The sequence below is a fragment of the Drosophila obscura genome, unplaced genomic scaffold, assembly GCF_018151105.1.
Source record: "Drosophila obscura isolate BZ-5 IFL unplaced genomic scaffold, ASM1815110v1 contig_30, whole genome shotgun sequence".
Lineage (NCBI taxonomy): Eukaryota > Metazoa > Arthropoda > Insecta > Diptera > Drosophilidae > Drosophila > Drosophila obscura.
In genome coordinates, this window is record NW_024542818.1 from 2352868 (window position 1) to 2376494 (window position 23627).

General features: G+C 47.9%; 8 protein-coding genes across 8 annotated transcripts; 5 read left to right on the forward strand and 3 right to left on the reverse strand.

The window, feature by feature from the left end:
- Positions 1–692: 692 nt before the first annotated feature.
- LOC111076924 (rab5 GDP/GTP exchange factor) lies at positions 693–3317 on the forward strand. The gene is made up of 4 exons (XM_022370991.2): positions 693–985; positions 1041–1262; positions 1327–1639; positions 1717–3317. Exons 1-4 carry the CDS (start codon positions 838–840, stop codon positions 3119–3121), a joined length of 2088 nt encoding a protein of 695 aa, XP_022226683.2. The 5' UTR covers positions 693–837; the 3' UTR covers positions 3122–3317.
- A 163-nt stretch (positions 3318–3480) lies between these two features.
- On the forward strand, positions 3481–4799 carry LOC111076934 (calumenin-B). The gene is made up of 2 exons (XM_022371006.2): positions 3481–4039; positions 4101–4799. Exons 1-2 carry the CDS (start codon positions 3565–3567, stop codon positions 4613–4615), a joined length of 990 nt encoding a protein of 329 aa, XP_022226698.2. The 5' UTR covers positions 3481–3564; the 3' UTR covers positions 4616–4799.
- An 899-nt stretch (positions 4800–5698) lies between these two features.
- LOC111076942 (ras-related protein Rac1) lies at positions 5699–7745 on the reverse strand. Its single transcript, XM_022371015.2, has one exon. It carries the CDS (start codon positions 7399–7401, stop codon positions 6823–6825), a length of 579 nt encoding a protein of 192 aa, XP_022226707.2. The 5' UTR covers positions 7402–7745; the 3' UTR covers positions 5699–6822.
- A 290-nt stretch (positions 7746–8035) lies between these two features.
- LOC111076931 (acetyl-CoA acetyltransferase, cytosolic) lies at positions 8036–10065 on the forward strand. The gene is made up of 5 exons (XM_022371003.2): positions 8036–8182; positions 8278–8399; positions 8487–8599; positions 8662–9277; positions 9333–10065. Exons 1-5 carry the CDS (start codon positions 8140–8142, stop codon positions 9615–9617), a joined length of 1179 nt encoding a protein of 392 aa, XP_022226695.2. The 5' UTR covers positions 8036–8139; the 3' UTR covers positions 9618–10065.
- LOC111076927 (5'-nucleotidase domain-containing protein 1) lies at positions 9851–12143 on the reverse strand. Its single transcript, XM_022370997.2, has one exon. The coding sequence runs from the start codon at positions 11992–11994 to the stop codon at positions 10360–10362; it is 1635 nt and encodes a 544-aa protein (XP_022226689.2). The 5' UTR covers positions 11995–12143; the 3' UTR covers positions 9851–10359.
- An 81-nt stretch (positions 12144–12224) lies between these two features.
- Positions 12225–16344, forward strand: LOC111076920 (RNA polymerase-associated protein CTR9 homolog). The gene is made up of 5 exons (XM_022370981.2): positions 12225–12390; positions 12456–12554; positions 12631–13566; positions 13635–14929; positions 14993–16344. The coding sequence occupies exons 1-5, from the start codon at positions 12349–12351 to the stop codon at positions 16245–16247; spliced, it is 3627 nt and encodes a 1208-aa protein (XP_022226673.2). The 5' UTR covers positions 12225–12348; the 3' UTR covers positions 16248–16344.
- Positions 16268–17741, reverse strand: LOC111076940 (lipid droplet-associated hydrolase). Its single transcript, XM_022371013.2, has 2 exons — positions 17219–17741; positions 16268–17153 (listed from the first exon to the last, which is right to left on the reverse strand). Exons 1-2 carry the CDS (start codon positions 17409–17411, stop codon positions 16423–16425), a joined length of 924 nt encoding a protein of 307 aa, XP_022226705.2. The 5' UTR covers positions 17412–17741; the 3' UTR covers positions 16268–16422.
- Positions 17742–18452: 711 nt separating this feature from the next.
- LOC111076912 (charged multivesicular body protein 5) lies at positions 18453–19664 on the forward strand. Its single transcript, XM_022370962.2, has 5 exons — positions 18453–18626; positions 18690–18841; positions 18898–19063; positions 19122–19352; positions 19417–19664. The coding sequence occupies exons 1-5, from the start codon at positions 18558–18560 to the stop codon at positions 19483–19485; spliced, it is 687 nt and encodes a 228-aa protein (XP_022226654.1). The 5' UTR covers positions 18453–18557; the 3' UTR covers positions 19486–19664.
- Positions 19665–23627: the final 3963 nt, after the last annotated feature.

The following is a 23627-nucleotide window of genomic DNA, read 5'->3' on the forward strand; positions in this document are numbered from 1 at the left end:
TGGGTTCATTTTTTTTGGTTAATTTTACAGACTACAAAATTCGATTTTTCATTGGGAACAAAAATGTAATTGGCATCGAGTAGCAGCGGAGTGGAGTGGAGCGGAGCAGAGCAGTTAGGACAGTCTAGTCTTAGGTATTAACTACAATATGGTATGGTAATTTTACGAGTATGTGTGTTTTCAGAGCTTTGTCAAATTGTTGTTGTGAACAAAACAAATGTTTGGCTTTCATTTGTGGGGATTAATCCCCATCCCCCACTGAGAGCCTACCCTACCAGAACTTGCATTCTTCGTCTGTATGTGTATAACCGTCCTAAATGTAAAAAAAACTGTATCAACTTGCTAAAAACTAAATATCTAAGAGTAAACTGATTTTTAAAAGTGTTTGTGTGCATCCAAACTTTGAATGTGTGTTAAAAAATGTTTCCTATGGCACTTCGATTTTACTAAATGTATTCCAACCCAAAATTGTGCAAATTCCCCTGAGTTGCAGTTTGAATGTTTTTCGTTTTTGAATAAAATATGCTAAAATCCAATTTTAGTGGAACAAAAAGTAAATCAGCCAATTTAAATTCAAATCAGTGGGGGCCGCAACCGCATATTCGTTTTACGGTATTTTATATACTCTTCGGTATATTACGAAAATGATAAGGTATATTTCGGTATATATCATAGGGTCTTGCAGTATATTTGATCGATACATCCACACTGCACAGCTGGGACAAATTAAGCAAGTTTTTCCAAATTTCCAATTTTGATCCCCCTGCCGTTTGTTGTTGTCAATCAATTGGCTGATAGGAATTATCAAATCAAAGGTTGCGTTGCTTATACTCCAACATGTCAACGGCCGCACGCCCACCCTCGTTGCGGTTGGGGCAGCAAGATCTGAAATGCAGGGGGGGCTGTGGCTACTATGGAACTCCGCAGAACGATGGCCTCTGCTCGAAATGTTTTCGCGAACGCAACGATAAGCAGCGTAAAATGCGTAAGTCCAGCTTAATCTCCAGTCGAGCCTTTAGTCATGAAGTTGCGCTTTACAGTGAAGGCTGGCGACATGCAGCCCATCATCGGTGGCAGCAGCAGCAGCCACAGTCACGCGTCCGTTTCCGCTGGCGGAGCAATCGAGCGCACGTCGCCGCAGCATTTTCATCTGCGGGAAGCCCCCAAGAAGCAAGTGGACAAGGAGCCGGATACCTCGACGCTGCAGAAGAAGAAATTCACGACGGTGCTGCAGAAGACCCTTCAGGCGGGGGCACAAAAAAGTATGAGGAAAATCACCTTGATTAATCAAAAGTACTAATGATACGAATTCGCCTGTATATGTAGTCGCCCAGCAGCGTGGATATGTGCCCGATCCCACCGAAAGTCAGTTCGTGAAGCAGCTGCAAATGCTACGCATTCCCGACGATGGCAAGCGCAAGCTGAAGAACGAAATCCAGCGACTGGACAATGAGATACGGAAGTATATGAACAGTCACAGCAGCAAGAACGTTGACGAGCTCTCGGATACGGTGCAAAATGCCTACACAAAGGTGGCGGACATTGTGCACAATGATCCGCGCTTTGAGATCGCCAGCAATGAGGATCGCGAGAGTGCCATAGACTTCTTTGAGAAGGTCGTGATGACGCAGAACCACAAGTGAGTCATCGCCATCGCAGAACCCATTCATTCTGGCAGTTATCAAAACAATGCGCGGGGGAAAACTCTTTTTGCAGATTTCTCTTTAGTCCCTACTTCACAACGGACGAGGAGAGCGACATGAAGGTGCAGAAGCGCATACGCCAGCTGAGCTGGATAACGTCCAAGCATCTGGACTGCAGCATTGATGAGGTGAATGCCGAGGCCAGGGATCTGGTCTACAATGCCATCTCGGAGCTGGTGGGCATCGATTCCTACTATTCGCCGCAGGAGAAACTCCAGTGCACCGTCCGCTGTTGTCGTCACATTTTCGAACTGCTCAAGCGTGCCACGGGGGGCCCTGCCAGTGCCGATGACTTCCTGCCCGCCCTGATCTTTGTGGTGCTCAAGGCCAATCCGGTGCGGCTGCACAGCAACATCAACTTTGTGACGCGCTTCACAAACGCGTCGCGCGTGATGAGCGGCGAGGGTGGCTACTATTTCACCAATCTCTGCTCGGCCATTGCCTTCATCGAGAACCTGAACGGCGAGAGTCTGGGCATCAGCAAGGAGGAGTTTGATGCGCTTATATCCGGCCAGCAGCCCTTTAGCACCCCCTGGGAGAGTGCTCTGATGGCCTGCGAGAGTCTGCATCTGATTTCGGAGAACATGAAACAAATGGAAAGGCTGCAGAAGAAGAATGCGGACATCAGTTCAGGGATAGCAACATTTGAAAAGGAGTTGATTGAGTTCCAGCGCGAAGTCTTTGAGCGGGTGGACACGGTCATGGCGAAGGCACCGCTGACGCTGTTGCCCATCAAGACGCCCGCCTTTCTCATCGGCCAGGCACGCTCCCAGCTGCTGCAGGAGATGCAGGAGGGCGAAGCGGGTCATTATCAAGCGAATGTATTGAGTGGCGCCCAATCCCTGACAGTGCACAGCGGCAAGGTAAAGGCCTCTGTTCCAGCGGAAGAGTCCGGCCTGGCCCTGAAGGATACCAGCATCAGCTCCATTGGACGCCTGTCGCCGCTGCCTAATCATCAGCAGCCCGACAATCTCTTTGCCTCTCCCATCTTCAATTATGCGGCCTTCGATGCAGTGTCTCTGTTGGAGGAGCCCTCGTCTGGCGGCAGTGCAGATGTCCTGATGCTGGGCGCAGAGCTACAGGGCGGCCTAACGAACATCAATTACGACTTTGATCTGTCCGACCAGAGTGGCGAGAACAGCACGGCGGAGGAGTCCAAGTTGAATCTCGATGAATTTGATCCCCTGGCGCAGCGCAGCGCTGCAATAGAACCCGAGACGAGCCTGCTGGACAACACTATGGACAGCCTGATCGACAGCGATGTGCCCGGCACTTGCGTCTCGCTACCCTCGCCCCTGAAACCGGAGGTGGCCAACTATCGGGGATTTTCGAATTTCGAAATTCCCAGCATCTCTTGCAACACGGGGGACTTCAGTTCGCTGGGCCACGACACCGGGCCGGCTGAGGGACACAAATAGCTGGAGGATCGTTCGACTCCTTACCCTACCCTGCACGTACAACAGAGATGTAAATAGATATATGATGTAGTTAGCCCATAGCATAGCTCGTTTCAATTCAACAATTGGCACATATTTATTTGTACGATATTTAAATAGCTTTACAGGAAACAAAACAAACAGACGCGACGCCTAAATAAATTTCAATCGACTAGTAGCGATAACTTTCGAATTAGCAGCGAGGCGCGCGTTTTCCGATAAGCTTCTGCCGCCTTGCAGCACCCCCAATGTTATGCGTTAACATAGCTCCAGTGCTCCAATGTTAAACGTTAACATAGCCCCAGTTATTGGAACCAGCCCCCACTCTCCAGCGAAGCCACACACACGCGTTTTCCAAAACAAAATTGAAATCAGAATTCCGCTGCCACTCGAATTGAACGGACGCCTGCCCACTCGTAGCCGCAATGTCGAGAACCATAACCAGAATGTTGTTGCTGCTATTTGTGGCCGCCGCCGCGATAAGCGTTTCGAGTGCATCCAGCATACCGGCAGAAGTGCCTCACAATCCCCTGGAGCACGACTCACTCCATGTGCCGCACTTTGATGGGGCCGAGCACAATGCGCAGTACGACCACGAAGCCTTTTTGGGGCCAGATGAGTCCCAGAAGTTCGACAACCTCTCGCCGGAGGAGAGCAAGCGGAGGCTGGGCGTGATATTCGACCGCATTGATGAGGACAAGGACAGTCTGGTGACGCTGTCGGAGCTGAAGAACTGGATCTCCTTCACGCAGAGGCGCTACATAGAGGAGGATACTGGTCGTCTCTGGAGGCAGCACAATCCCGAAAACAATGCCACCATCAGCTGGGATGCGTACCGGGATGCGGTCTATGGTTTCCTGAATGATTTGTCCGCGGAAGAGCTGGCACAAGAGGAGAACGGTGAGTGGATACAAGATACAGTGGATACAGTGGACAATCTTTAATCAATCCCACCGTCCAGGCATCAGCTACAAGGGACTGCTGAAGCGTGATCGCCGCCGCTGGGCCGTGGCCGATCAGAATCTGGACGATAGCTTGACCCGCGAGGAGTTCACCGCCTTCCTGCATCCCGAGGACCATCCCACCATGCGTGACGTTGTCCTGCAGGAGACTGTGGAAGACCTGGACAAGGACAAGGATGGAAAAATCAATGAGAATGAGTACATCGGCGACATGTACCGCCCATCGGAGCCCGACGAGGAGGAGCCCGAGTGGGTGGCCAGCGAGCGCGAGGCCTTTGGCAAGTATCGCGACACCGACGGCGATGGTTATCTCACTGAGACGGAAGTACGCCAGTGGATCACGCCCCAAGACTTCGATCATTCCGAGAGCGAGGCCAAGCATCTGATCTTCGAGGCGGATGTGGATCACGACGAGAAGCTAACAAAGGCCGAAGTCCTGGACAAATACGATGCCTTTGTGGGCTCCCAGGCCACCGAGTTCGGTGAGGCTCTGGCCCGTCACGACGAGTTCTAGACTAGACAATCAAAAGCAAAATCAAATCCCTGAGATTAATCCCCCAATGCGAAAAAAAAACAAAAGAAAGCTTAAGAATCTCCAAACTCGAATGCCAAATAATTTTGTAAAACTCTCTTTAGACCTAAGACAAAAGTGCATTATAAACGGATAAACATAAACACTAATATTTCTGCTTAAGTAATCCCACACCCCCCCCTCCGGTGTTAATTGATTTGATTTTTTCCTAATTAAAAAGCGTCCACGTCAGCGTTGGGTCCATCATCTGCGCTCCTCAATGGAATGGACACGTCACTCGCACGCACACACGCATGGACACTTGACCCCATCTCACTCCGCTCTCTCGCACAAACAGATACGGAATCATGTGTGCATGTATTTGTGTGTAACATAAACATAAAACGATTTTAGTTGTTTCCAGATTTATTTCCAGCTGCGAGAACATTCCACTCCACAGACACATCAATATATATGAGCATACAGTGAGTCGATTATGTTTTGGGACACCCCATAGTGTTGAATATATTGAATATCTGATATATCCTTCTATATTATGTTTAAAAGGAATACATCATTAATGGATATTTTGTCAATCCTTATGGGTGTGGCTAGACTTTTTCCATTCACTGTTTGTGTACAATACATCAAGAATGATAGTGAAAGAGTGAGGGGAGTGGAGTCCGTTACTTAGCTTCAAGCTGATTTTGATTATTTCTTTTTTGGGTTTCAACTTTCGCCGAGATAAGCAAATATTTCCACTTTCGGGTTGATAATTCTGTCTCCTTAACATTGTGTTGAGTACAGTGGAGACTGGCGATAACGGGAAGGCAGTCAGTGCAGCAGCGGATTGTTGGTTTGTAGATAATCCAGCATCAACTAGTGCATGGCACACACATTCATACATATATATGCATACATATCTATGTTTCAGTAGGGAAAATGATCCTAACTTTAAAAACGAATAACTCCACTCCCAGAAGAGATATCAGACCCAAAAAAATGTCAATTTCTTGCCCATACATTTTCATCTATTATCAATACTTTGTAATATTTAAATTTAATTCTTTAGCCAAAGAATGTTGATAGTTTTGTTGTATGCTTTATTGATTTCCATTGAAATAGACACATTTATATAATTATCTTGGTTTTGCTCTTCTGCGTTGTTTTTTTTTTTTTGTTGAATATTTTGTGGTTTTTAAAGTACAAAGTATTCAAAGTTGCTCAGTTTTCTTTTGATGATTTTTTAATTTCAGTACATAGTATACGAAGGACTTCCTCATCTTATACATACATGTATAATATTGTATATATATATATATATATATGTATGTATATATATATATATATTTTGATAGTTCCTGGATTTAGCAAAAGTTTAAAAAGTTGTTACCTGCTTCTCTCTCATTTGCCGATCAATCGGGCTCAATCTTTTCTATCCAACAACATCTAAATACAAATATGTGTGTAATAATGTAAGTGTAATTGCAATGGAACGTTTACTTTACTGACTCTCAAATACCCTACTATATCCTGATCCCCGAAGATATGCCCCCCGAGGGATCGACAATCAACAAGCGAACTCTATTCTTTATGCTCTTTATGCGGCTATTCTCGTCAACTCGTCCTCCTCTACTCTCCTTTACTATTCTCTCTTTTTTATGTTTTTTTTTTTTTGGTTTTACCTCAGTTTTACAACATTAATTTTAATTACAAAAGGTTATTAAATAATACAAAATACAGTTACGACGTGTTTACAGTTACAGATTTTCCCCATTGGTTTTTTCTTTCGTTTAGAAATATCTCGCATCTGGCGACAACTTGTAGTTCGAATTAATGCACATGGAGAAAACTACCAATAGAAACAGAATTATAGATTTGAATTATATGTAGAACAAACATGGAAACGGAAACGAACATGGAAACGATAGCGAAACAGAAACGGAAACAGAAGCAAGAAGTTGTGGCTGGGAACGTTTTGGGGTTCCCCCAAATTAGTCGCAAAAGCGTAACATAGAAGGATATGGACCACATCCGACTGACGGGTGGTGGCCAATGCCTCGGTTACATAATTGTTTTATCGTTAATAATATTACGTTTAAATAGAAGTGTGTGTGTGTGTGTGTGTGTAATGCTTCGTGGGTGTTGTTGCTTCTTCACTTGCTCTGGGCTCCTCCATCCTTTCTGCTCCTGCCTTCAGCATCCTTCTTTTAGAGCAGGGCGCACTTGCGCTTCGACTTGGGCTGCAGCACTGGGCAGAGCACCGATCTGATAGCCTCATCGAACACCGTCTTCAGTCCCTTTTGCGTCAGCGCCGAGCACTCCAGATATTTGACGGCGCCAATCTCCTTGGCCATGGCCAGGCCCTGGGGATACGTGATGGGTGCCAGCTTCTTGTCGCGCAGCTTCTCGATGGTGTTCTTGTCGTCGCGCAAATCCAGCTTGGTGCCCACCAGTATGATGGGTGTGCTGGGGCAGTGGTGACGCACCTCCGGATACCACTTGGCGCGCACGTTCTCGAACGAGGCCGGATTCACCAGCGAGAAGCAAATGAGGAAGACATCTGTCTGTGGATAGGACAGCGGACGCAGGCGATCGTAGTCCTCCTGCCCAGCCGTATCCCACAGTCCCAAATTAATGGGCTTGGCATCGACCATCACATTGGCCGAGTAGTTGTCGAACACGGTGGGTATGTACTCGCCGGGAAACGCATTTGTCGTATAGCTGATCAGCAGGCAGGTCTTACCCACGGCTCCGTCGCCAACAACGACACACTTAATCGCCTGCATATTTGTTGCGTTGATTTACTATTTTCTGTGGTGGGGCTGCTGCTGCTGGAGTGCTGTGCTTTGTGTGTGCGGCTGCTGCTGATTGTGCGGGGGGGTGTGGTGTTGTATGGTGGCTGCTGCTGGTTGGCGTTTTTGGGCGAGGGCTGTTGCTTGCGACGGCCGAAATGCGTATATATCACCACTTGTTTTAGTTGCCGTTTGGTCCTTTCGACGCGTGGTAATCGCGCCTTTCGCTGGGATGGCTTTTGTTCACGGTTTGTGCGTTAAATTTCCCAATTTTCTCAAAAAAATTAATATTTTCTGTGTACTGCAGTGTGACCGCTGATGTATCGACAAAATATACCGTCTGACCCTCAAAAATATACCCAAATATACATTTGCTTTTTCATAAAATACCGTAAATATACTGAGGGACACGACAAGATGCGTTACTATTCCACGATTTTGATATTCGGTTTGATATTACTAGCTAGTTGGTCCTCTCAGCCCTAACCAAATAATTTTATCCGATAGATACATCAATTTTCTACAAGATTGGCTAGTTTTCAGAACTCTTTTGCATTGCATTGTTTATATAAAAAGAATCCACGGTTCTCTCAGTCTGTCCACACTATATTCAGAAATCCAGTGCTATAAAATTACACGACTTATCGATTGTGCTGCAGGCGAATTTCGAATATTAAATTTTAATTCTTATTTGTAAGTCCATAGACTCCAGGTATTACGTATCCAGCAGCCATGTCTGACGTGTACATTGTGTCCGCAGCCCGCACGCCCATAGGTAAACAAATCGAAGCACACGCGCCAGAAGGTGCCATGCGATATCCAAATTCCAATTGGTAACTTTCTCTTTCGGCTGCACCGACGACTCAACAGGTAGCTTCAGTGGAACGCTTTCTAAACTGAAAGCCTCCGATCTGGGCAGCGTGGTCATCCAGGAAGTGCTCAAGCGTGCGAATGTGGAGCCCCAAAATGTCAACGAAGTCATTATGGGTCAGGTACGAACTCCCATTTGCTTATCTTTTATCGTTTTTGCTTCGTCAGAGAATTTCTACTTAATTGTTTGTTATGTAAATCTTTGCCAGGCGCTCACTGCGGGTCAGGGCCAGAACCCCGCACGTCAGGCCACTCTCAAGGCGGGTCTGCCCATCCAAGTGCCAGCCTATGGCATCAATATGCTCTGCGGTTCAGGTCTCAAGTGGGTTTGGTGTGAGTTCTCCTTTAGAAAACCATTTCCTAAGCCCATTTTCAACTCTTTAGGACCGTTGTCCTGGGCTATCAGTCCATCCGCTCTGGCGATGCCAATGTCGTGATTGCTGGCGGCCAGGAGAGCATGTCTCTGGCTCCCCATGTCATGCATTTGCGGCAGGGTGTGAAAATGGGTCCTGGCACTCTTGTGGATTCGATGCTCCATGACGGCCTCACCGATGCCATGGAGAACATTTCCATGGGCCTCACCGCAGAGATTATTGCCGAGAAATATAATCTGAGTCGCGAGGCCCAGGACTCGTACGCCGTTCAGTCACAGATACGGGCAGAGGAGGCCCAGCAGAAGGGCTACTTTGACAAGGAGATTGTCCCCGTAGAGATCAAGGATCGAAAGGGCACACAGATCTTCAGCAAGGATGAGTACATCAAGGCGGGCAGCACTGTCGAGGGTCTGCAGAAGCTGAGAGCAGCCTTCAAAGAGGGCGGCAGCATCACCGCAGGCAATGCTTCGGGTGTGAATGATTCCGCTGCTGCTGTGCTGCTGATGTCCGGCGAGGAGGTCGCCAAAAAGGGCCTAAAACCGCTGGCCAAGATTGTGGGTTGGACGCAAAGTGGAATAGAGCCACGGGTAATGGGTCTGGGACCGGTTACAGCTGTGGAAGCTTTGGTAAACCTAAAACCCATCTTCTTCTTTCATTTTCTCATATTCTGCCTTCTTTCAGTTGACCAAACTCTCGTGGAAACGCGAGGAAGTCGATCTGTATGAGCTGAACGAAGCCTTTGCTGCCCAATCCCTGGCTGTGCTGCAGGATCTGCAGTTGGATGCCACCAAAGTGAATGTGAATGGTGGGGCCATTGCCCTGGGTCATCCGATTGGTGCATCGGGTGCCCGAGTGCTGGTCACGCTGCTTTATGCCTTGGAGCGCACTGGCGGTCGTCGTGGCATCGCTTCTCTGTGCATCGGTGGTGGCATGGGCATTGCCCTGGCCATCGAGCGTGCCGTCTAATGGATGTAATCCTATCCTGCTCTCTCTTAGTATTCAATATAATTTATTATTCGCGGTGTCTGTTCTCTCAACTTAAGTATAAAGTTGTGTTCCTCGACAGGTTTTTTTTCACAATAGATTTTATGTCCATGCCAATTAAAATCCATTTTAGAAAAGCTGTCAAGTGTTTCAATTTACAGAATTTTCAATTGCCAATCTCCTGCAATGCCTCGCGCGTTTTCTCAATTGAAATCTTTCGGGGGGAGACACAACCCATTTATTTTGCAGTTACTTTTGTTTATGCAGCAAATATTTGTACAAAGTGAAGGTCAACATGGGTTAATTTTAGCATGTACACTGCGTTTCGGGAGTATAATATATATAGAAAATTCTCTTCTAAAAGTTGCAATACGTTTGGTTATTCGTATAAATTTTAGCTAAAAAATGTTGTCTATTCTATTACATATATGATCAATTTGTTTTGTCTATGATTCAATTACAAAGGGCTTAGCATTAAGACGTACACTGTATAGTCGGCCAGAGTGCAAAATGTTTACAGTAGATTTCCTCTCTGCGAGCTGCGGATCTTTCTGGCATCCAATTTATTGTTATTACTGAATACAAATTTTGTTGTACGACTGTAGAATTTTGATGAGATGCAGCGGCGTTGATTATCTGCGAGTCGAAGGCCTTGGGGGTTCATAGATCGTTTATTGTCACCAGCGGACGATGATAAGGAAGGTGGAGGGTGTGGTGTGGGGAATCACGTGCCACTCCCAGTGCCGCCCTGCCAGCAGCTCGTCGGACTCACCGTCTCCAGCTCTTTGGGCAACTTGGGCAAAAAGCCATGCGGATTGGTGCACACAATACGCTGGGCGGGCGCCGTCTGGGCCACCTCCTGCATGGACGGCACACAGATCTGGGCAAAGCTGCTGATAAAGTTCGACCAGAGGGTGGGCTGGCAGCCGATGGCAAAGTACGAGCCCCACAGCTGCGAGTCCAGCTCGGCGAAATACGGATAATTCTTCTCCTCCATCAGCAGCTCCTCGGCAATGGCCACGGCATCAAAGTCGCGATGCTTCACGGGTGTGTACACATCCTGGATGATGTTGTCGCCAAAGTACAGCGCTTTGGCCTGGGCGGTCTCTTTGTTTAGCAGCTTGGCGAGTGCCTCGTGCAGCTGATGCCAGTTGCCCTGCGAGTAGATCTCTCCCGTCTTGAGTACCCCTGCATCCTGTGGCAGCTCCGTGTTGGCCAGCTCTTTCAGTCCCTTCACATCCACCCGCAGAAAGGGACGCTGAATGGTGAAGAAGCCCGGCTTCTTGGCGTAGGTCACCACAAAGTCGAAATACTGCTGCCAGTCCTTGCCCAGCGCCTGAGTGGCCGTCAGATTGGCAAAATCAATGTTGGAGCCCGTCAGCAGGAAGAGTTTCTTGCCGGATTTCCTCAGAGCCGACAGCCAGTCCATCACGCTGCTGTCCGTGCACAGGACATACTTCTGCGGATCCGCCCGCATACTCTTAAAATACAGACTAATGTCGTTGGAGAAGTGATCTCTGCTGAAAATGTGCATAAGGCCAGCCTGCAGATCGCGCCACACTTCGTACTCCTGCGGCTGGGACTCGCTCTCCTTGTCCACCACATCCACGGCCTGGGCAAAAACCAATGCACTGGGCATATCGAAGTAGTCCAGCAGGGAGCGCATCTGCTCGGAGGCCGCACCATTCCAGGTGGACAGAGGATCCTTGTAAAAGGATGTGGTAACCTCCCACTGTCGCTCTGGGCCATAGATGGCCACGATTTCCTCGTTGGTCAGTTGCCGGGTGCCATGGGTGGCCCTCAGTATCTGTGCCTCGCTACTCAGCTTCAGGATATTGCCACGCGGGCCATCAAGGAACAGACCCTTCTGCAGAAAGTCCAGATCCATGGGCAGCTCCAGCAGCGTCTCGGAGTAGCCTTTGTTCTCGACCAGATAGCGCTTCAGCACATCGTAGATTAGGGCCGACATATTGGTGAGATTGTACCGCAGCAGAGTCCCGTCCAGGTCGAAGCCAATGATGTCATACTGCTTGAGATGCAGCTCCTTGCAGTAGGAGGTCATGATGGTGCTGGCCGAATATCGCGAATACCTAGGGACAGTAAAACTGTGCAAGTGCCGCCGCGTCGTCTGGGGAACTCGTTCACGTGTTGGGACTGCTGCGGAAGCTATTGCTGCTGATACAGCTGGGGCTCCAAACGTCATTGAATTTTGCGCCAAATTCGCATAGTTACGTAATAGGCACAAAACATCTGTTCGACTACATCTATGTGTGCGTGCGTTTGTTTTTGTTGATGTGGCGTACAGAAACGAGCTGGAACTGGCCACCAAACTGTGACCCGATCTGCCCAAGGCCTGCATTTTATCTTATCCGCTAGCACATCTTATTGCCCGAATTGATTGTCTAAAATTAAAAAAGATTGCACATTTTTCCTATCTTTGTTTTGTTGTTTTGCTTTTTTTCTTATGGGTTTTTCAATTTCTCTCTCTACCCATCTTTTCGATAGCACTCAGTATCGATAGGTATGGCTATCGTTGTCGGCAGCATTTTTCTTCAGCTATCGAATGGCCCTATCCGCATGTTTTGCCACCTCTAGCAAGAGTACGCGGAATGGAAAATTGAGTTAGTTTTTTTTTTTTTTCTGCACATTTTTTGCCACTAAACCGGTCACTCGTGCTCAGATTGTTGGCTTCTAGGCCAAAACCGATCCAGCCATGTCCAACTGCATTGAAATACCCTTGCAGGACACCGATGAGGTGAGTTTTGAGGCGTCTTACCTGCATTTTCGCAACAGAGGCCAAGATGTTTCGCATTTTCGTAGGTCATAGAGGTGGATCCCGATCAACTGCCGGACTGCCTTGAGGTGCTGAGTATCCTCAAGCAGGAGCGAGCCCCATTGCATGTATGGGTGAATGTGTCGGTAAGTCAAAGGAATCCCCTCCCATCCGCTGAATCCACTTCCAATGGTGGCCACATGGCGCTCTGCTCTCTTCCAGCTGGCATACTACAAGCAAAAGAAGACCGATGATTTCGTCACGCTGTTGGAGGACTCTCGTGGCCCCGAGGCCAACAAGGAGTATCGCGACTCGGACAAGGATCTCATGCGGGCCCTGGACATGCTGGCCGCCCACTATGTCCAGGAGGCCTATCGCGAGAAGTCCAAGGACAAGAAGAGAGAGCTCTTCATGAAGGCCACGAACCTCTACACGAATGCCGACAAGATCATCATGTACGACCAGAGCCATTTGCTAGGCAGGGCCTACTTCTGCCTGCTGGAGGGCGACAAGATGGACCAGGCGGACGCACAGTTCAACTTTGTGCTGAATCAGTCGCCCTCGAACATCCCCTCACTGCTGGGCAAGGCGTGCATTGCCTTCAATCGCAAGGACTATCGCGGTGCGATGGCCTTCTACAAGAAAGCGCTGCGAACGAACCCCAACTGCCCGGCAAATGTGCGCATTGGCATGGCCCACTGTTTCCTCAAGATGGGCAATCCCGAGAAGGCCAAACTCGCCTTCGAGCGGGCCCTGCAGCTGGACCATCAATGCGTGGGCGCCCTCATTGGTCTGGCCGTGCTGAAGCTCAATCAACTGGAGCCCGAGTCGAATAAAGTGGGTGTGCAGATGCTCTCCAAGGCCTACACCATCGACAATGCCAATCCCATGGTGCTCAATCATCTGGCAAATCATTTCTTCTTCAAAAAAGACTACCAGAAGGTGCATCATCTCGCACTGCACGCCTTCCACAACACGGAGAACGAGGCAATGCGCGCCGAGAGCTGCTACCAGCTGGCCAGGAGCTTTCATGCCCAAAGTGACTACGATCAGGCCTTTCAATACTACTACCAATCCACACAGATAGCGCCGGCAAACTTTGTCCTGCCACATTATGGCCTGGGACAGATGTACATCTATCGCGGGGATACAGAGAATGTAAGTTGGATGAGGATATGGATACCCCTTGCCCAAGGTGAATTACTAACAAATGATTCACTTTTCAGGCAGCGCAATGCTTTGAGAAGGTGCTCAAGATTCAGCCTGGCAACTACGAGACAATGAAGATCCTTGGCTCTCTGTATGCCCACTCCAACTCGCAGTCGAAGCGAGACATGGCCAAGACGCACTTGAAGAAGGTCACCGAACAGTTCCCGGATGACATCGAGGCCTGGATAGAGCTCGCCCAGATCCTCGAGCAAAATGATCTGGCCGCTTCGTTGGCCGCCTATTTCACAGCATCAAAGATTCTGAAGGACAAGGCTAAGTATGAGATTCCTGCAGAGATACAGAACAACGTCTCGTCGCTGCACTACCGATTGGGAGATCTGATTGAGGCAAAGGTCAAGCTGGAGTCGGCGCTGCAGCATGCCATCTCTGAAATGGACAAAGATGTCAAGTACTACGAGTCCATTCAAGTCACCATGAAGTACAATCTGGCGCGGCTGAACGAGGCCATGAGCAGCTACGATGTGGCCGACAAGCTGTACAAGGAGATCCTCAAGGAGCATCCCAACTACATCGATTGCTACCTCCGTCTGGGCTGCATGGCCAGGGACAAGGGTTTAATTTTCGTGGCATCGGATTTCTTCAAGGATGCCCTGAACATAAACAACGACAATCCGGATGCTCGCTCGCTGCTGGGCAATCTTCATTTGGCCAAAATGCAATTTGCTTTGGGCCAAAAGAACTTTGAGACGATCCTCAAGAATCCAGCCACATCCACGGATGCCTACTCCCTGATAGCCCTGGGCAACTTCTCCCTCCAGACGCTGCATCAGCCGAGCCGCGACAAGGAGAAGGAGCGCAAGCATCAGGAGAAGGCATTGGCCATATTCAAGCAGGTCCTGCGCAACGATCCACGCAATATTTGGGCCACAAATGGCATTGGCGCTGTGTTGGCCCACAAGGGATGCGTCATCGAGGCGCGGGATATCTTTGCTCAGGTGCGCGAGGCCACCGCCGACTTCTCCGACGTCTGGCTGAACATTGCCCACGTTTATGTGGAGCAGAAGCAATACATCAGCGCCATTCAGATGTACGAGAACTGCATGAAGAAGTTCTACAGGCACAACAACGTCGAGGTGATGCAGTACCTCGCTAGGGCCTATCTGCGGGCCAATAAACTGGTGGAGGCCAAGGCCGTGCTGCTCAAGGCGCGCCGAGTGGCCCCCCAGGACACTGTGCTGCTGTTCAACATTGCCGTCGTGCTCTCCCGCCTGGCCATGGCCATTCTAAAGGATGAGAAATCCACCCTGGAAGTGGTCCTGCAAGCAGTCCACGAACTGGAGTTGGCGCACAAGTGAGTCTCACCCACTCCGGCCCCCTGTGTATACCCTATTTATACTTTATTCTAATCCAACAGATACTTCCAATATCTATCCGTTCATGGCGACAAGAATCGTTTCAATATCGAGGTCGCAGGCGTGGAGGCCAACACCTGCCAGGATCTTCTGTCGCAGGCCCAATACCATGTGGGTCGCGCCCGTCGCATTGACGAGGAGGAGCGCTCGTTGCGCCGCAAGCAGGAGGAGGAACGCGAGGCCTTCAAGCTAAAGATTGCCGAGCAGCGCAAGCGGCGCGAGGAGGAGGCCCAGACGTCGCGCGATCAGCTGCTGGCCAAGCGGCAGGAGTATGTGGAGAAGACCAAGAACATGCTGATCATTGCCGATGCGCCGGACAAGGAGCGCAAGAAGGGCAGCGGCAGGCCACGCAAGGATGACTACATCTCTGGCAGCGACAGCAACGAGGGTGGACCACGCGAGGGCGGCGAACGACCTGCCAAAAAGAAGAGCAAGGGCGAGCGCAAGAAGGGTGGCAGCGGACGCAAGCGCAAGACGGAGAAATACGAGAGCGACAGCGAGGAGGAGCCCAGTGGCAGTGGCCAAAAGTCGGGCAAACGGAAGAGCAAGAAGTCCAAGCCGGGCGCGGGAGCCAAGGAGTCCAAGGAGAAGCTCTCGGCCAAGCAGCGTCTCAAGATCGTGTCCAAGGAGACCATCTCCACGAGCGAGTCGGAGAGCGATGGCAAACGCAGGAGTAGGAGCAGAAGTCGCAGTGGCAGTCGCGCCAGTCGTTCGCCCAGCGGCAGCCGCAGTGGAAGTGGCAGTGGCAGCGATCGTGGCCGCAAGCGTAGCAGAAGTCCCAAGAGTGGCTCGGGCAGTGGCAGCGATAGCGATGGTGCCGCTAAGCGTAAGAGGGCCAAGAATCGCATTGAATCTGGCGGCGAATCGGATAAATCACGCTCTCGGTCGCGCTCGAAGTCCGGCTCACGTGCCCGATCTCGCTCGAAGTCCGGCTCACGTGCCCGATCTCGCTCCAAGTCCGGATCCCGTGCAAGATCGCGGTCCCGGTCCCATTCGAAGTCCAGGTCCCGCTCCAAGTCGGGCTCCCGATCTCGCTCTCGTTCACGATCCAAGTCCAGATCCCGCTCCAAGTCTGGCTCTCGCTCACGTTCCCGTTCAAAGTCAGGCTCCCGCTCAAAGTCCAGATCCCGCTCTCGCTCCCGTTCAAAGTCCGGCTCGAGGTCAAGGTCGGGCTCTCGTTCGCGCTCCCGATCTGGCAGCAGATCCAAGTCCGGATCACGCAGTCCCTCCGGCTCGCCGGCTCCTGCGGCCAACTGAAAGACACAGGCCAGCAGCGCTTTGCAAGATATTTTTGACTATATTTAGTGTGTCCTTCGAGAGTTGCAAAGAGTATAATAAAAAGAAATAACAAAAACTGATTGCCGCCACACAAAGGCAGTGGATGGAGGAGCAGGAGGATTCCCCTCTAGAGATCCTGGGGCTCGTTTGATGATCAGTTTGTACGGCTCTGCTGAATCATTTCGCGTACAATACCTGCCATCGGCTGCGAGTGCCGCAGGACAAAGGCATGGTCAATTTTTTTAGTATCCAGAGTGGCATCCACCTTCGGATAGTCCTGCTTGAGCTGCTCGTAGTAGGAGACGGGCACCCAGCCGTCCGTGGTGCCGTAGTAGAACTTTAGCAAATGCAGATTCCTTTCGATAATCTCCTTCTGGAGGCCGCGCACTCGGGACATCTCATCGTCGGCGAGGAACACCACCTTCTCGGCCACCGAGGGTTTGGAGTACTTGAGGGCGGTGCCCAGGAACGCTCGCGGTATGGAGAAGATGAGGAAGTAGATCTGGATGAGGAGGAGGCGCAGCCAGACGGGCAGGGCATTGAAGAATCTGAAGAAGATGTAGCCAAACACCGAGTACAGGGGCATGGCGACCTTGGTGAAGACCCAGCCGTTGGGCGATTCGATCATGCGTTCGACTGTGGGGAAGAGCATGTAGCACTTTTGGACACGGCTCCGCACGCTCTCCTCCTCCAGCATCTGCAGTATCATCCACGCGCCAATGGAATGTCCGATGAGATGGATCTTCACATCTTTGGGCACATACTTCTCGATGAATGCCACCTTATGTTTGATCTGGCCGTCAAGATTGAATATCTCCTCGTTGCCCGTCAGCTGGGGAACCTCGCGGATACTCGCCTCTGGCGGATCGTCATGGCCCGCGTGTCCTATACGAAAATAAGCGAAAAATAGAGGAACATTCTTCCGGGTTTGCTCTTCCACCATCTCTCACCAATCACCCACACCGGAAGATCTCCCAGTTGCTTTTGCAGGGTGCTGGCAAACTCCGTGTAGAAGCCCGGGAGCCCAGGGTTCCCCGTTATGCAAATGACGACCTCCTGCTCGGTGACCTTTTCCTCGATCCACCTGCCCCACGTGAGTATGTGGGTTGGAATGGAGTTGATGTTCACGTAGGCCTCATGCATTTTCACGGAGGCTGTGGTTGTGGCTGCTGTTGTTTGTTGGCGTGGCAAATGCGGTGAAAATCAATCGAATCGAACACCTGCACTGCCAAAAACTCTGTTCCCGTCCACAAGCGGCAACCGGTTTCTCTCTCTCTCGCTCTCACTCTCTGGAATCCACTTGTCGAATGTCCGTTAACTGAGTTTTGAATGTAGACTAAATGGCGCGATTAATCTCGGTCTATCTCTGATAACGCGATTCCGTATTTCGCTAATCTTTTATGGCAATCGTGCAAAGTTCAGCAAGGGTTTCCAGGTGATGGGAGGCGTGATGGCGGGCGGACTAGGGCCAGATATTAGTGATGCTAAATAGACTAACATATGTATGCATCGATTGATCGATACCTTTGTGCGATAAGCAAACCTAACGGCGTTTTTTTTTTTTGAAAACACAATATCACTTGATTGATATTTCAAACTTTTTGTATAAACTATTTAAGGGGCGCAACAACTACGAATTGCAACACAAGCAACAACGAACAACAAACTTATTTAATTTAAGTTCTTTTTTTCCCAGCGACTTTGAGATTTTATGCGATACATGCGAGGGGATCACAAAAAAAATTCTATTTCATAATTAATTAATTATATATATATTAGATCCCATTAACTATGCTTGGTTTGTGTATTATATTTTATCTGGGTGGGGTGCTACAGGTCCGTCTAGAGGTGTCAAACCATCGAGGGAACTATCGATAGGAACTAACTATCGATATGGAAGTATCGATATTTTACTGCTAGCTAGTATTGCATGATAGTATCGAGCTACAGTCGTTGCGATTTTGATATGTTTGGATTGGCTGCTATAAAATACGAAGACACATTTGTAAACAAATCGACAGGTGGCATCTAATTTTTGCAATGGACAAATTCCTAAAAGGTTTCAATTTTTTTTTAATAATTATTTGAGCCCGATACCATAACGATAGTATCGATTGATTTTTTCAAAACATTCAAAACCTTCGATGGCTCAACTATCAGAGGGTCAGATGATATATTTTATCAATAAATCCGCGGTCACACTGAAAATTAGTCATCAAACAAAATTTTAAACGAAATTCCCAAAAAAATTTAACAAAGTTCGGTGCGTAAGCCTATTTAAACCCGAAAATGAATCGCCTTTTTGGACGCGGTAAGCCCAAGGAGCCGGGACCAAGCCTAAACGACTGCATTGTGGGCGTAAGTGGAAGAAATAAGCAGACTGTAAACAAAGAAGTGAGACATTTGTAATTTCCCAAATAGGTCGATGCTCGGGCCACTAACATCGATGAGAAGATCGCCAAGCTGGAGACGGAGCTGCGTAAATATCGCGAGCAAATGTCCAAGATGCGCGAGGGACCAGCCAAGAACTCGGTTAAGCAAAAGGCTCTGCGAGTGCTCAAACAAAAGAAAGCGTAAGTGCAGACACAGATACGACTTCAACTGCAACTAATGGTGTGTTCCCCCACAGCTACGAACAGCAGTCTGAATCTCTGCGCAACCAGTCGTTCAACATGGAACAGGCCAACTATGCCGCGCAATCACTCAAGGATACTCAGGCCACGGTGGCGGCCATGAAGGATGGCGTCAAGCAGATGAAGACAGAATACAAAAAGATCAACATTGATCAAATCGAGGTGGAGTTGTATTTATATATGGTATGAAATACTTGCCAACACTGTTTTCTTCCCGCAGGACATCCAAGATGACATGGCAGACATGTTCGAGCAGGCGGATGAGGTGCAGGAGGCCCTGGGTCGCACCTACGGCATGCCAGAGGTGGACGATGATGATTTGCAGGCTGAGCTGGATGCCTTGGGCGATGAAATGGCATTGGATGACGACTCCAGCTATTTGGATGATGTGGTCAAGGCACCCGAGGCCCCGAGTCGAGAGCCAGGCGCCGACAGCATCGTACCGGGAAAGGTTTGTGTCCTGTCTACAACAACGAATGCAAGGATGAGATGACATTTTCATGAATCTTTTATAGACCTCTACTGGTATCGAGACGGACGAGTTTGGTTTGCCCAAGATCCCAACATCGCTGAAGACCACGTAGAGAAGGAGCCGCAGGCGTCACTTGATTTTCCATACAGTTTCAGGCACGCTTTGTATATTATATATAGAGAATATGGTTGGATCCATCAAAGATTTCACTTAAGTTTCGCTTTTGTATGCATTTTCTGTTTTGTTTAATAAATAGCCGGTAAAAACAAGGTCCAGCTATTACGCTTTACGTTAGATATTTCCATGTTTCATTTTAAAGAGACGATACAGAGCGCAAACAAGAGAAAAGCCCACCAGTTCGTGGCAAAATAAAAAATGAACCGTTTTCCCACTTTACATGCTGATTTACTCTTTCGTGAGAGAGCTTTTGCACTGCAGCTACTTTGCAATTGAAACTGCACTCTGTACTCTCTCTCTCTAAGCTCACTCTCCCACACACACACACTCACGAACACAGATGCTCCCTCTCTGTCTGTCTCTCTGCATGAGCACGAAACGTTCATGCTCATGAACTTGAGCAAACGCGCGCGTGTATTTCTCTGCCGCCGCTGTCCAAGTGTGTGTGCGTGTGCTGTCTCTATCTCTGGCTGCGTCTCAGTGCAGTCCCTCGCTGTGTTGTGTGCAAAAATAAAGCGTTTAGTTGCCTTTTGACGGCTGGTTGTAACGGACGCAATTTTCCCCCCAAAAACACAAAAAAAGCTAAGCAAATTTACATTTACCTTCGCTTTTCAACAACAACAACAACAACACAAAGCACCAGCAACGAAAATCAATTGTTAAAACGTAACTGTAAAAGCGTGTGTGCCTTCCACCCGCGCTCCCTCAACTGTCACTGCCACTGCCAGTTTCGTCGCCGCCGCCGTCACCGTCGCGTCGCTAATTAAACGATTTGCTGTGGAAAATATCCCCCGATCAAAAGTGCAATCCTCAACCGATCCGATGCGATCGTTTGTTTAATCCATAAAAATGCGCTACAAAAGATCCGCCGCGGGTTGAAAAATCTTAAAGATTTTGTGAATGTCATAAAAATGCTATCGAAAATTGGCAGTTAATTTGAGAGCCAAGAAAGAGGAGTCTTGTGTAATTTGTATCCCTGGTCCCCCGTCCCAGACCCAGACCCACAACCGTCCCACCCACCAGCCAATCAACCAACCAACAAGTGCCTGAAAGTTTATCCAAATAAATATTTACATAAACAACAACTTTTTCTGTGCAAGTGGAAACAGTGGAAAATATTCCCAAGAAAAACTTGAAACATTTAATATTATATATGGTATTTTATTGCTGCTGCATGCCGAAACATAATGGATACACCGCCAATTGGATTACTTTTACTTGAGATGGTAAGATGCTACATAGTACATATTGGCCAGAATTTCCACGAGAACTTTTCGGTTGTAGATCGCTCATATGCAGCGTTGCAATCGCAATGCGATTCGATTGCAGGGGGAGTTGCTGCAGCCAGCAGTCGCCCCGAATGCAGGAAGCGAATGGCGCGAAAAAGCTTTTTATATTTCTATTTCGTCATCGGCTGTCGGTGGACGGGGGTCATACATAAATTCATATGGCTAATATATGCAATATTTATGGTTTATAGTGCAATGGTTATTAAAAGTTTAGATAGCTGAAGGAATCCAGATATATGCACATATGGGATGGGCAGTCGGTTTTCAGGATAAAACTAAAATAAACAGTAATGAAATATTGAAGCTATAATATAGAAATATTTATATTATTATCAAAAGCTCTTCTTTGTTTGACTTTTCGAGTATTATTTCCTATATTTTGCTTCTTTTGCCTGTTTTCTAACACAAAGGCAACACCTTTTATAGCCTTCTCGCGCTTTTCTTTCATATTTTCATTATGTCGAACATGACTAATGTCCAGGTTTTTAGGGTGAAGAAAAAACCACAAATTTCGCAGAACTCTGAAATTGCAAGACCATCAGTTTTTTTTTTTTTGGATTGATTTGGATATGGATTCCGTTTTTGTGGCTGTCTTCTAGAATATGAGACCTGTCCGTCGGTCCGATCCATGGCCCAGTTAAGACCTAAATTTTGGATGGTAACCAATTAACAGAATTCGATGCCAAAAGTCAAGAAGCGATCGACGAAAACTGCCATCAGCAGCAAAATAAAATATGCTTTATTTTTTATTGCATTAACATGTCAATCAGTTTCATTTTGGGTTTCGTTTTGTGGTTAAACCAAGTCAAAAATGGCCAAAAGATTTAGAGATTTGCACGTCGAAATTATGCATGCGACCTTCGATAGGGTAGGGGGATATGCAATAAACAACGCCGATTGACCCCTAGACCCTTTCCATACCAAAGCGTTCCCTTGACATCTGTCAGAGGTACGAGCAGTACGAGCACGAGTATTACCGCGATCTGAATTACTGACCAGCCTCACCGAAAAAACATTTCCCCATTCCCATTGCCCGAAAATAAAACCCGCAGCAAATAAAATTCATTATAATACGAAAAGAAAAAAAAGATTGCCCTGACTTCCCTAGTGATAAGATCCCCATAGAGAGGTTCCATCTCCGCACTGTCAGAGCTTGCCTGTTGGGACTCTCTCTACTTCTTGGCCGCTTTGATCTGAGTTTCCAATCACACAAATATTTATGATTATTTCTAATGCTCAGTCGAAGAGGGGGAGCCCTCCCCACTCTGTTATAGAGAGAGGGAGAATTAAACTCAGATAGACAAAAAGAGCGTCAAAGCATAACAAAAGCGAGAGAGTGAGGGAGAATCGAAAACGTTTGCAAAGGCAATGAACGCGAGCTTTTGGCGTTTTCTTCCGATAACGGGCACTACGTACACCACACACTCACACAGATACTAAACACACACACACACACTCGCATACAGGGACAAGTTCGCTCAGTTTCGCGTCAGTTCAGTTTTTCCCTCCCATGTCGCATGACCCTGGCCTGCTATTGAAGCTCTAGACACACTCGGAGGCCAATACAAAGCGCAACCATTCAAAATAGTATACTCGTATCTAAGTATTGTCTATACAGAGAGGCAGGCGAACACCACACCACGCCGCACACCACGCCGCACACTAAACATCACACACATATGGATATGAGATACTCTCTAGCAATAGGTGCTGCTGCTGCTGCTGTACGAGTAGTACTCCGCTTTTGTTTCTCTGCTTCAATTTTTCGTTTCTAAAATAGAGCTACAAGTTATTAAGAAGGGGACCAAACCAAGCCCCAGGAAAGGCTAGAAAGGGTTTGGGTTCTACTTAGCAGGAAGCAAATGAATACACATCGACGGATTACTATTGAAATGGCTAAGCTGCTTCTAGTCTTTTAATATGATATAAAAATAAAAAGGACCAAAATTTACATAAATCCTTAAGATCATTGAGAATTAGAATAAAATCAAGAGTTTATATTTATAAAGAGAAATCTTCAACCTATACGAAAACTTTTTAGGATGCATGCCAAAGTCGAACTTTCCTTAGATCCACTGAATACTTAACAGATGAGCATACGACATGTAGGGTGAGGTCAAATGATTATTCTAGAAATGAACATTAATCATACGACCTGTTGTGCACATGGCATAAAATGGAGATTCCTCAAAATGTAGTGGAAAATTCCAATTCGGACACTTCTTAAAATTAGAGGCGGCCCTAAAATGGGAACTCGAATGGAATGACAGAGAAAACCTCAAAATTCCTTGAGTTGTGATTAGCTTCGCTTTTAACTATTTCCTTATCTGCTTTGGCCTAGTGAGAATAATGCTTTCCAGCGGTAAATGGTATAAGCCCCTTAAACCCCCCTCCACTTCAGGCTCTATCACTTAACCGTTCCAGAGTTCCCATTCAAGACCATTCATCAGAGTGATTTACGTAGTAAATTCTTCAACGTATTAGCCAGGGCCCCATAAAACGTGACCAAAGTCAAATCAAATATATCTGCGCAATCGATTTAAACTAATCCAAGAATCGCAATCCCCTCTGATCTTTTGTTTGCTTTCCTTTGCCTGATAACCGACCCCCAAATGCGGCGCGTATATTTGATTAAGTAGTTACAGCAGAACAGAACGAAAACAATGAAGGGGGAAGGGTGGGGGCAACCTTAGACAAATCAAAAGCAATCCACACGATGCCTTTAACTCCGACCAATTGTGGAAATATTTGTTGAATGCTGCTGCTCATGGGGCAGAGCTGCAGCCTT

Coding starts and splice junctions, on each gene's coding strand:
- LOC111076924 (XM_022370991.2), top strand. CDS start 838: ATGTCAACGGCCGCACGCCCACCCTCGTTGCGGTTGGGGCAGCAAGAT. Junction 1,263..1,326: donor TCAGGCGGGGGCACAAAAAA/GTATGAGGAAAA, acceptor CTGTATATGTAG/TCGCCCAGCAGCGTGGATAT. Junction 1,640..1,716: donor GTGATGACGCAGAACCACAA/GTGAGTCATCGC, acceptor CTCTTTTTGCAG/ATTTCTCTTTAGTCCCTACT.
- LOC111076934 (XM_022371006.2), top strand. CDS start 3,565: ATGTCGAGAACCATAACCAGAATGTTGTTGCTGCTATTTGTGGCCGCC. Junction 4,040..4,100: donor GCTGGCACAAGAGGAGAACG/GTGAGTGGATAC, acceptor CCCACCGTCCAG/GCATCAGCTACAAGGGACTG.
- LOC111076942 (XM_022371015.2), bottom strand. CDS start 7,401: ATGCAGGCGATTAAGTGTGTCGTTGTTGGCGACGGAGCCGTGGGTAAG.
- LOC111076931 (XM_022371003.2), top strand. CDS start 8,140: ATGTCTGACGTGTACATTGTGTCCGCAGCCCGCACGCCCATAG. Junction 8,183..8,277: donor CGCAGCCCGCACGCCCATAG/GTAAACAAATCG, acceptor ACGACTCAACAG/GTAGCTTCAGTGGAACGCTT. Junction 8,400..8,486: donor ACGAAGTCATTATGGGTCAG/GTACGAACTCCC, acceptor AATCTTTGCCAG/GCGCTCACTGCGGGTCAGGG.
- LOC111076927 (XM_022370997.2), bottom strand. CDS start 11,994: ATGCAGGCCTTGGGCAGATCGGGTCACAGTTTGGTGGCCAGTTCCAGC.
- LOC111076920 (XM_022370981.2), top strand. CDS start 12,349: ATGTCCAACTGCATTGAAATACCCTTGCAGGACACCGATGAG. Junction 12,391..12,455: donor CCTTGCAGGACACCGATGAG/GTGAGTTTTGAG, acceptor GCATTTTCGTAG/GTCATAGAGGTGGATCCCGA. Junction 14,930..14,992: donor GAACTGGAGTTGGCGCACAA/GTGAGTCTCACC, acceptor CTAATCCAACAG/ATACTTCCAATATCTATCCG.
- LOC111076940 (XM_022371013.2), bottom strand. CDS start 17,411: ATGCATGAGGCCTACGTGAACATCAACTCCATTCCAACCCACATACTC. Junction 17,154..17,218: donor TCTTCCGGTGTGGGTGATTG/GTGAGAGATGGT, acceptor ATTTTCGTATAG/GACACGCGGGCCATGACGAT.
- LOC111076912 (XM_022370962.2), top strand. CDS start 18,558: ATGAATCGCCTTTTTGGACGCGGTAAGCCCAAGGAGCCGGGACCAAGC. Junction 19,064..19,121: donor TCAACATTGATCAAATCGAG/GTGGAGTTGTAT, acceptor TTCTTCCCGCAG/GACATCCAAGATGACATGGC. Junction 19,353..19,416: donor ACAGCATCGTACCGGGAAAG/GTTTGTGTCCTG, acceptor AATCTTTTATAG/ACCTCTACTGGTATCGAGAC.